We start from the raw sequence: 11,668 nt of genomic DNA, 5'->3' as shown, positions 1-11,668 counted from the left end.
GAGAGAGAGTAGATCGTACAAAAATAGAAGAAGACCTCGTTGTTATCCAAAAGCTTCATCTTTTCCTGCATAAAATTAAATGTTATGACAGAGATAAGAGATAAGACTTTGTGCTAATGATTTTAATGCCTTGCATCACACCCACATCATGCTTTTAAAGTAGAGTAACCAATATCGAGACACCTTTTTAAAACAGGAAAGTGAAAAAAAATCATATTATATATAATCGAATGGTGATAAAAATACTAAAGTGCAAACAAAAGTTATATTACATTTAATGCGATGGTGAAATTTTTGACGGTGAGAGGTTTAGACGTTATTCAACCACTTCTCTAAGACTAGGGCTAGAAAAAAGCATTTTTCCTAACCAAAGAAAATAAGGACAAACTTCAAATTCTCCCGGTGTTTAGGTCAAAATTTGAAGCTTTTGTCGGTACTTGTGAAAATTTCCAAGTTTTCTTCAAGGCAAGCTCAAAATCTAAACCGAGATTTAAGGATTTCAGCCGGTTAAAATACACTCGACCCCGGTTTTTTTTTAGCATTGTCAACGACCTTCTTCAAGGCCAAAAATCCTTTCAAAACATCTTAAGGTAGTGGCTCCAAACCTTTTGCCCTACCATTTTAAAGGCATGCTTTCAAATCACACTAGCTTTTCAATTACATTGAGGTGGCATGAAAGTTTGGAAAAGTACTAAATGTGAAATTAAATTCCATTTATACAAAGACATCAAAAGAACTAAACCTTTGTAAAGCTTATACTAATACCCAATGAAATTTGAATTGCTTCATAATTTGTCGACTTTTTCAACTCCCAAGTCCCAACCTCCCAACTTATATAGAAAATGTCAAAGTCCATTGTCAATTTGTCATGACTCACGAGAAATGGGAGATTTAAGGTGGGTCTAGTGCTCTAGACTGATTACCAACCACGTGCTCCTTTCATCACCACTCGTCAACCACGTGCTCCTTTCATCACCACTCGTCAATCATCCATACGATAGTGCTTTACCACTATTCCACAAAGCTTTAACAATTGTTCATGCTACTATAGTAAGCTACTAAGACTTGGTTCATATGAGAGTGAAGATAACATGGTGTGCCATATTGTATTGGCACCCCTCTCATTCACTACATAGTAGCATAAGAAGCTCCAATGCTAGCTTAATTGACTAGAGGAATTTTTCATTGCAATCGCATTCAATCTTGGTAGAGCACAAGGCAAAAGAGATTTTGTGACGAGCTAGAGAGCGGGAACAAGATTGGCAAATGCAAAAGGAATAGAGTGCTTCGTGTGGAAAATCAATGGCTACCTCAATCCAATCAGTGAGCATGCATGCAAGGTTGCATCCCCCTTCTTTGGACCCATCCTAACTAGGAAACTTCATGTCCATGTTACCATATGTGTGTGTGTGTGTGTATAAACTATTTGCGCATTTGTGTGTGGATGCACATATGGGGGGCATGCAGACAAACACCCATACTATGAAACGACAACTACACACACATACAAAAACCCGATTTCATCTAGTTAGCCCGTCACCATGTTTGTCAATGCTAAAATAGAAAATTCCACATAGAAATTGAAATATACATGGCATATTTAGACAGTGGTCACACAAAATGCATATTTATCAATTATTATTTGAAATAACTCTGTCTCTAAAAGGCCACACATGCACTAGTTATTTGTCTTATATTGGACTATGCGAATTTTGGCATGGCTGCATCAATTACATATATTACTAATAGCTGGTGCCACATCCAAAGAAAAAGCTGATATACAACTCTGAGTTGAATTCATCATGTCTCTCTCTTCCATCTCTCCCCTACACTCGCCACATTTCCCCTTAGCCGCTTCCTCTTCTAACTCATTTTCCACCACCGTACTTGTTTCCACTCATGATATGGTTCCAACATGTAGTGTAAACACATAGATACTGAATGAATGTATGTGACTAGGTGTAAGCATTAGGCCATTTTTTAGTTCATGAACTAGACCACAAGAAATTTTGGACAAATTCTCGCAGTATTTCCCACATTGTGACTTACCTCAACATCATGAGCTTCTGTGAGGGAGGCGCCGCATATCTAGCTAGGTACGATTGGGGGCAAGGGACCGCCGGCCCGGTGGGGGGCCGGTGGTCCCCTGCCCCCAATCGTACCTAGCTAGGTATGCGGTGCCTCTCGAGCAGAAGCTCATGATGTTATGCATTGTATGAAAAACAATGAGAAAGACTCCATTTTCCTACATGAGAAAATTTCTAAATCTTCTTGTGGACATGTTCTCCTCCCTTGAAAACATGAGGATGCATAGAAAAAGTATCATAGATGTAGTATGAAACCACTTTTGGATGGTTTCAAATTAATGGAACTATGATCGCTCTAAAGCATGTACATAAGGGGATGTGTGAAGTGAGATGAGGCTCCAATATTCATGCAACTAGCGCCATGTGAGGTGTGTATCCCTCTGCCAATTGGAGGTTCTAGCTTGCACCTACCCAAAGTCACTTCCAAGGATCATGGATTCTCCCAAAATTAAGCCCCTTGATTCCCTCTACTTTTGGAGTAGAAGCATCCCTCTGTCAAGGGAGTGCAAGTTGATCACTATCAATTTTGTTGTGCATTTTAGTCGACCTCATTAGCATCTTGATGAGTAACTGACTAAATTCTAGCTAAGTTAAGGTTAACACATTATGAATGCCACCCTAATTTACCTAGCATTGATACCAACATCTGGTATCAAAGCTCTCTAGGTAATAAACAATTGTCTAATCCCACTAGGATCAAGGGCAATCTATTCTAGGTCATTAGGGTGTCTCTCTAGCCATTGATGGTGGTGATACTACCATTAGTGGGTTAATATGCCTCAATAAATTGATTAAGTCTAGGACTACTTTTCCTTATATCCTCTCCTACTTTGTATGAAAAGAGAGCACCCCTTCGTTGGTGAGCTACATCTACTCACTTGGTGGAAAATTGGAGTCTAATTTGCAAGGAGAAAAATGTAATTTAACTCTAGCCACCAATCGCCAAAATTAAGATATCAATCATTCATTTTTCGTAATTAACGATTGTCAACCAGGTTGCAGAGTAGACAAGTAGTTTGTCAACTTATTCTCTTCATACATTGCAACTTAGCCTGAGTCCTTTGAGGTTAAAGTGCACCCCCATATACCCTATTCCCCCCCCCCCCCCCCCCCACCCAGATTTCGTAGCCAATGGTGATCTATGCTATGTTTGTGGAAGCTTGCATTTTGCCCATGTATAGCTGTAGCAAATTGATTATGGTAGTATGCTCTTAGTTGCCCTTTGATTACTCATTCATCAATGTCTAAAAAGCTTTGGGTTGACATTGTAGGATGGATAGGAGATAGCCCGCCTTATCAATAGGTTGATATTAATTTTCACTCAATTGCACTATTTGGGATATATTTTTGATGATGATGGCAAGGTTGTTGTCCTCCTCAAACCTCTTGGAAACAACAAGGACTATGACCATCCTTAAGGAGAAGGAGCATACCCCAAAGCTTGAGGATGACATCAAAAGCTTGTAGCAAGAGGAGAAGAAGATTGTCGAGAACAAGAGGAAGGCAACCAAGGTATCCTCCTCAACACCACTATTCCAATGAAGATGATGGCATCTCCTTTCATTGGAAAAGTACATAGTGGAATAGTGGGGTCTATGTACTTTTTCCAATGAAAGGAGATGCCATTATTGTGGCAAGATTGGGCACTTTACAAAGGATCTTTCTCCAAAAACCCTTGCACTCACTATGGAAAGACCAATCATCTACCAATCAAATATTATTACAGACTAGTACGGCCGGCCGCCTTTGGCGGCCTCTCTCTCTTCCCCTCTCTCCCTCAATATCGCGTGCAAAGGGTCTTTCTTAGTTTTGGACTTTAGCCTTCAGGTCGCAGATTGTGACACGTGGAAAGGGCTCCCCCTTTCGCCATATTATGTTAGTAGATACAAGGGAAGGGATTTCATAGGCAAAGGAAACCTTTTTGTGGTTCAAGAAGACGAACATGCCTACACTCGTTTCACCTTTGAGTCATGTTTTAGATAGTTGCCTGATGTTGTGTTGCAATTTTCCCTTGATTTTTTTTCAAGGTAGCATTGTCATCTTAGCTAACCTTGTTGTTGTATTGGTTGGCCCATATGTTAGAGATTTGTTTGAGGGGAGGCATATTGTAAGGACCATTGTCATGATGCCACATTGATTGTCCTCTGATGAAAACATATAGGGAAGGTTTGTTAGGGTTGACAACTCTTGGTTCCCGAATGTAGGAAATTTGATGCATAGGCTCGGTGGCTAGAGGTGAAAGTTGAATACACATCTTCAAACACTTGTTTCCCCTTCCATACATCCATCACAGCTCGATTAATTTCCCACTTGTAAAAGTAAACTATGATGGTGTGCACCGTCGCACAAAGTTAAGCTTTATTCATGATGTATGAATGAGGGAAGGGGATTAGGCGAGATGCAAGCAATGCGGAAGGGAAGCTTGTGCAAGGATGTGAATCCTCCCCAACTTGAAGTGATTCATACAAAAAGTAGCCTTTCCAGTCCACAAAAACATGAGTGACACTTGCCCCTTGAAACTTTTTATCTTGATGGTGCAAAGGGTGAATTTTTTTTCTTTTGCAAAACTCACAATTTGTGAGTGAATTGTATTAATCCTAGCACCAAAATTACAACACAACCTCAAGCTCATGTCGAGCCTTGAGGTGCTGAAAATTACAAATTGGATGTCTACATCCTCGCACCGAGGCTAATCATAACCGAGTTGAACTATAGTTCAAGGCTTTTACTTATTGTAGGTTGACAATACGACATGGGTAGCCCTATATCAGTCACCCAATCTTGCTTGCTTCTGAGCGTATAGAGTAATGATCTATACGCTCGAAAGGTGCAAAGGGTGAACTTTAACTCTGGCGTGCAATGAAGTAGGCAATCAAGCCTCATGCCATTGGTTGCATTATGTATCATCAACATTGCTTTTTCCGTAATAATTGAAAGATATGTAAATTGAAGAAGAGGGCATTGCCTCGAGGCTCTGCCCCCTCTCCGTGGAGTTTGAAAGCATCCTTGAAACCTTTGTTGAGCTGGGAGTGAGTGCTCACGACAAGTAAACTTTTAGTGTATTTTTTATTTGGGTGAAATCTAAATGTCCTAACTAGTATATTCAAGCTTGTCTTAAGAGAAAACTCACAAAAATTTATATGTATTAGTGTAAAATCCTTTCATGGCATATAAAATTCAAGGGGATCTTACTACTCACATGATTGCTAAAAGAGAAAAATTTATTCACAATCTGGTGGACTCTATCAGGTTGTGAAGGTGAATGAAAGCTCAAGGCATTGGATGGGGGAGGTGAATGCACCCTCAAGGCATCAGATGGGGGAGATTGGAATGGTGGGGGCCTTGAAACTTCAAGTGGGTTGACGGTTCTTGTGGTATAGCTTCACTCGGTGGAACAGGTTGCAATCCTAGACCATTTAAATCCACCACTAGCTTGGACTAGTCGACCATGGGAACATGGTACGAAGAACACGGACGATGCCCAAGAACAACAAAAATATAAATCTTTTATTTTTACTTTTTTGAGTTAAACATATGTCCTTAGAGCTAACAACCAAGTCTCAAGGGAATGAACAGTAAGAGTCGAGAGGCAACTTGAGACTAGTATGATGAAAGTTGAGGAGGCCAAGCTTGGCACCCTCCTTTTGTAAGCTATGGGGACCTCCAAAAGTGGCCCTGAAGATTTCAAAAGCCATGGGGAAAATGGTCCTAAACGGTTGCTACAATATTCCCTAGAAATCTGTTAGTATGCATACAATGCTCACATGTCGGTTTTGCCACCACAATATATGTTGCACAGTTTGTAAGGCCCGCCCCTATATGAGGAGAAGCCAATAATGCACATATATTTGGTGGATTCTAGGTTCGCACGCTGATGAGATCTTTATTTGTGATCATGGATGGTACCGAGCAAATTCAAGTCTTTTTATTCATCAAAATATTCCTTTTTGCGTGAATATCTTGGTCGAGCAGAGACCGGAAGATAATTGAAAAACGGCCAACCAATGGGGCTGGTGGTCCGTGGTCTTTGGCCGGTGGCCGCATTTCAATGGCCAGTGGCCGACATTCAAAAGACGAGTTCGACTTGGACTTGGCTACACAAGGCAACTACACATGGGCATATAGAGACTCCCTTACATCTATATGAAGAGACCATCTCCATGGGTAATTCGGTGAATGATGCATAGTCACACACACACACACACACATCCTTATTGAACAATTGCTAGCCCCTTGTATTCCTACTTGCTCTAATTGTTTAAATCGCCATCTAAGTTCTAACTTGAGAGCACATGGGTGGATGATGCCATCACTTTGTAATAAGTGCTCATCAATTTTTTTGATTTGCCTCTAATTTATTTTGCATCGTATCTCTCTCTACTCTCCTTGCTACTAGATCCTATTGTATTCCGCATTTCTTTCAAAATCTTGTTTATAAAAAAAAAAGTTGGTTCCTGCTATAGCCGTCTATTCTAAATGCCATTTGGAATAGCGTCCCCTAGGACCCCATCATTCAAACATCTGGCCATCTATTCCCTTCTCTTCCGAAACGTCCCATTTCGAGAACGATTGTTCCTTGTCCCTAGGCCCCCGTTCACCATTCCCTTGCTTCTATGCCTTAGACAAGCCATTAACTTGGCCTAATCGACCAACTTAGACCACTCAACTTGTAGGTGATATCTTAGTTGACCACTTAGACAAGTCGAACTCTTTAGACCACTTGACGACAGGTGAGCTCCTAGTCCACTAGCTTAGATAATCTTGGACAAGTCGGACCAACTTAAAGACAAGTTGACCGGACAAGTAGCACCTCGCTTTACCAACTATCTATGGCAACTTTGAATGAGACTTCGGTTAATGCCCCACAAAGCATGCCAAAAATGAAAAGCACCTAACGAAGGAAAAGTGTGATGTGATACATGCTTTGCAAGGTGGGTGCCTCTTATTAGTGCATTGTTTGGTCACATAATTTATGGATGTTGAGCATAAATGATCTTGCCACTTTTGGGGTAAAAAGAACAGATCGGATTGTAATAATGTTGGCATGGCTCGTCCCTTAAAATTGTCCCACAATTCCAACGCCATCCCCACAACGACCACTTTTCATAGCTCGGGAGTAATAACACATCTCATTTAATAAATAGTGGTGAGGGGATCCACGGTTCGTAAGTGCACGCACAAAAACCAAAAAAATCACAACCGCAGACATTCCATTAAAACTACACCCAACTAATTAAATCTCTTAAACCTAGGCAGTGCATGTTGGTTTAAAAATAGAGGGTTATAAAAATAAGCAGGGGTACAACATGTGCGCCTCGGTGAGATGGCTAGCCCATGTGTCACAAAATTTGGGCTGAGGTTGTGGGTTCAAAATCAAGTGGCAAGGCCCTAATTTTTGGCGTTGCCTAGGTTTAGTTTGGCACCGAGTTTTGTGCTGCCCAGGTTTAGTCTACCTCGGGATCCCGTATTGGACTTCCGGGCCGTTGATCCCCTTAATGCCCCTTATTCAATGCTCCGTGTTACTTAGTATCGTGGCTTTGCATACAAGAGGATTCAATCTAGCATTTGTTGCAAATGCCACTTCAAACTAGAAACTAGAAGGCATTGTTTTTGGCATGGCCATATTGCATTGTTCCGAGGAGTCAAGTACCATCTCATCTACATTCAGCTCTCCACATTTGGGCCACCCGACAACAAATAATACTGGGCTTGTACAAGGTCTCTTGGGGTTCCAAAACCTCTCCAAATGGTGCTTGAGCTTCGTCCATATGGGCTGCTTTGTAGTGTTAGGCATGGGGTCTTGTAGCAGATGACATTATGAAATATAAACACCAAAATCATTTCTCACCGAAAAAGGAATAACAAATTCTTCTAAATTGTGACGTGTAGATTGGGAAAACTTCAGTATGTCCTTCTTCAAACTTTAGGGGAAAATGTTTTGAATGACTAGTGAGGGGAGTTGCAAGGATTTGATTGGGCACTAGTTGGGGTTGCAACGATTCGAACTAGGCACCATGAGAGCAAGCAAATAGAGTTACATCCAAATGGTCATATACAAGGCGATGCAAGAACAACTCTATTTGAGAGTAATTTGAGCTCGGCAGGAAGGGCAATCGCTATGATTTTGGAGCCAAGGCACGATACACTTACTATGGAAAGTGTGTTGGCAAGGCAAGTTGAAGATAGTTTGTCCGCCCACGAAGCTGTCCAAGCAGACCGGACAGTCGTCGTGATGGACGCCGCCCGCTTCCACGCGGCCGCCCAATTTCAGCTCCAGCATTTGCAGAGTTAGGCGAGTCTGTGGCTGCAATGGCGGGGGCAATGGAGGCGAGGTGTGGACTCTGCAAATCAGTAGGTGATGAGAGAGACAGAGTGTGTGTGTGTGTGTGTGTGTGTGAGAGAGAGAGAGAGAGAGAGAGAGAGAGAGAGAGAGAGAGAGAGAGAGAGAGAGAGCGAGCTACCTGCTAATGGTGTGGCTACTTCTGCATGTGGCCGGCTCCCGAAGCCTTGCGTCCAAGCGATGCCGAGCTGCAATGGCTCGCTCATCTAAGATTTGATCTCCCGTCTCCTGATTACGAGAGAGAGCAGGTTAAGCCGTGAGAGAGAGAGAGAGAGAGAGAGAGAGAGAGAGAGAGAGAGAGATACCAAGCACCGTGGAGCAGTAGTATTGAAGAAGGCAGCACTGCTAGGGTGCGGGATAGATCGACGGCGGAGAGGAGGCGGCTGCACGTATCCAAGGGTAGAACGGCCATGAGAGACACGCCTGCGCCTTGCGCTCTCTACTCCTGGGAGGCTCATTCTCTCTCTCCCTCTCTTTCTCTCTCGCGCGCAGAAGAGGGAAGTCTCATGCCACTTTCACCCGTCAAACCAACAGAGGAGCAGCTGCTTCCACGAAACCCCCTCGTCATTGGAAAGGTAGCCATGACTAGTGTGAATCTCCATTTCACACTGGGCCCCATCCGCGACCGCTTTCCATTCCAACGCACATGGATTGCTTACACCACAAAAACGGATGTATCTTCTATTCATAAAGAAATCACATAAAGTTTCGCTTTTTGTTTTTTTTTCCAAAAAACAAACCTTGCTATTTCAAATTAGAAAATGAGAGAAAAAAACTATACCAAAGGAAGGGATTTATTGCCAACTCTTGGAAAAGAGTATTACCATAGGTGAAATGGACTCACCTAGTGACTTAACAAACTCTTGCAGAGTATCCTAAGAGAGTAATACATCCCTACATTGAGAGAAGTTGTGAAGAAGAGTAATTTTGACATCCTTCTTCGCCAAAATTGCCATTCATAGTTATGCTCAATGAAATGATTTAGACCTCGAAATTGTTTGCAACGTGGAGCATCCTAACAGCGTTAAATAGCTGCTCTGTAAACCACTATGAGCTTTCGCTTGACAAAGAAGTGGGGATTAAATAGGTTCTTCCAAAGACAATTGAGCTCCCTTGCTTCTATATGGTCCATAGATTGAGACCTTTGCTTATATGGCACAATAGGACTTTACGTCCTCCAAGGACTATCTCCCGAAAGAAAGGCGTGTTGAAGCATCGATCAACGTGTTCTAAGGACAAGTGAGAAATTGGTTAGGAACAAGGGTGGGCTTCCATTCTTGGCCACGAAATAAAAATCAATCTTGCCAAGCTCGAAAAATAAAGAGTAATAGGGGAAGATGTTGAGAGAGAGAGAGAGAGAGAGAGAGAGAGAGAGAGAGAGAGAGAGAGAGATGGAGAAGGAGATGGTGACATGCACATACATACATACAAAGATAATAGTACACAAGGAAGGGGAGACAAAAACTTACACCCTCTTACAACATGTTAGAGAAGATAGAGACACAAAGATACTCCATAGCCCAAAACTTAGTGTAAGAAAAGGGAAGGGAAAAATTTAGAGCACCTCCCTCACCAAATTTCATTTTTGGTTTACTTAAATGAATTTTCTCTCCGTAAAATCGGCCATTTTAGTGAGAGAAAATAAAAATACTAGAAGCCAACTATGTACAATGGGCAAAGGAATGTGTTCATGAACTAAAGAGTGCTAGAATTTGAATGTATTTTTTAGTATTCTCATCAAAATTCGATAAGGATTACACCTAAATGTTATGGGACAAAAACGGGATATTTGCAACCTTTCTTAAAAAGTGTCGATCTTAGATAGCAAAATAAAAGTTTAAATGTTGAATGAGGGAGCCTTCCACGCAATACACCCAAGGTGGAAGCACATATGGATCACTCAAAGGATAAATCACAATTGATTGAAGGTAGTGAGGAAATCATAGGATTGAGCTCATATGAGGAAGCTCTCCTCCTAACAAGCTTCCTTATCTAGTCTCAACAGCTAAACAAGAGGAGATTATGTCACAAGTCAATGAACTTGTGCAAAAAGGAATGCTAATTTTTCTCTCTCTAGAATTTGCCATTCTAGTGAGAGAAAATAAATATATTAGAAGGGCCAACTATGTACAATGGCTAGAGGAATGTGCTTGTGAATTAGAGAGTTCCAAAATTCAAATGCATTGTTTAGAAGTAGCATCAAGATTCGATAAGGATTCAATCAAGATTTTATGGGACAAAAAAGAGATATTTGTGAGTCCAAAACGGATCCCAAAAGCTTTCAAAAGTGAGCAGTATAGCTAATTAAAATGTGAGAATGGGAGCCAAGGTGTTATTATCCACAAATGCCAACATAAAGCTATGTGGAGACAAGGGATGTGGTCCACAAGCCTCCCATGCAAGAGAGAAGGTAAGAGGCAAGAGAGAAGGTAAGAGGAGTAATTCTAAAAACAAAAAACTATCTCTTAAGAATCTAGTCTGATTATTTTTTAAATAAGAAGGTGTTTCTTAAAAAATGGGTTACAATTCTTGCTCGAAACGGCGAGATGAACAACTTTCATGTTCAAAGTTTTTTTATTTGAAGATCACAAAAGATTATTTTTTTCGTTTTTTGCGGGACTACACTGGAGAGAGTAGGGGTACTTCTATCTTCCTGGCTCTTGAAGCTCCATGCAATCCTTAGCCAAAAGGAAGGTCTCCATGCTCTTCTCAAGGCTCATCATCTTCTCTCTCTCTCTCCCACACAAGTATCCATAGCTATGGATGATCAAGCTTATGCATAATAAAAACAAGTTACTATTTCTTAATGCTTACTAAATCTTCTTTCCAACCCGATTCTTGCTTAAGCTCCATAGATCCTATCACCTATGAGGTGTTTAGGACCTTGGGATTGAGTTCAACAAGGTGTTCTTAATGAACAGTCGAATCGCAATCTCTATCGAATTGTAGAGCTTTCATCTCTTCAATTTGTGCAATTAGAAGTGCAATAAGCCAATTGTATTGATCAAAAGATCTTATGAAGAAGAAGAATTATAGTAATACAAAGTTCTTTGGGAGGGGAGTTAGCTCCAAAATGTCTACCCCTCAACTAGTCTCTCTCTCTCTCTCTCTCTCTCTCTCTCTCTCTCTCTCACTCACAGAGTACATGTATGTGATGTGTGATTTGAGAATAAGTTCATGATTGCTTTGTAATTGTCATGCTTGAATAAGCTCAATGTCACACAATTGATTAATTATTCTA

The 11,668-nt window shown here is 41.2% G+C and overlaps 1 protein-coding gene across 1 annotated transcript; it reads right to left on the bottom strand.

Moving 5' to 3' along the window:
• Positions 1 to 7,977: 7,977 nt before the first annotated feature.
• Positions 7,978 to 8,959, bottom strand: LOC147423432 (E3 ubiquitin-protein ligase Os04g0590900-like). The gene is made up of 3 exons (XM_086501915.1): positions 8,733 to 8,959; positions 8,549 to 8,655; positions 7,978 to 8,428 (listed from the first exon to the last, which is right to left on the bottom strand). The coding sequence occupies exons 1-3, from the start codon at positions 8,883 to 8,885 to the stop codon at positions 8,164 to 8,166; spliced, it is 525 nt and encodes a 174-aa protein (XP_086358041.1). The 5' UTR covers positions 8,886 to 8,959; the 3' UTR covers positions 7,978 to 8,163.
• Between the last annotated feature and the right edge of the window lie 2,709 nt (positions 8,960 to 11,668).

This window comes from Adiantum capillus-veneris, chromosome 26, assembly GCF_014529385.1.
Source record: "Adiantum capillus-veneris isolate H3 chromosome 26, ASM1452938v2, whole genome shotgun sequence".
Classification (NCBI taxonomy): Eukaryota; Viridiplantae; Streptophyta; class Polypodiopsida; order Polypodiales; family Pteridaceae; genus Adiantum; species Adiantum capillus-veneris.
Note: the sequence above shows the minus strand (reverse complement) of the source record. Positions and strands in the feature narration are given on the sequence as shown.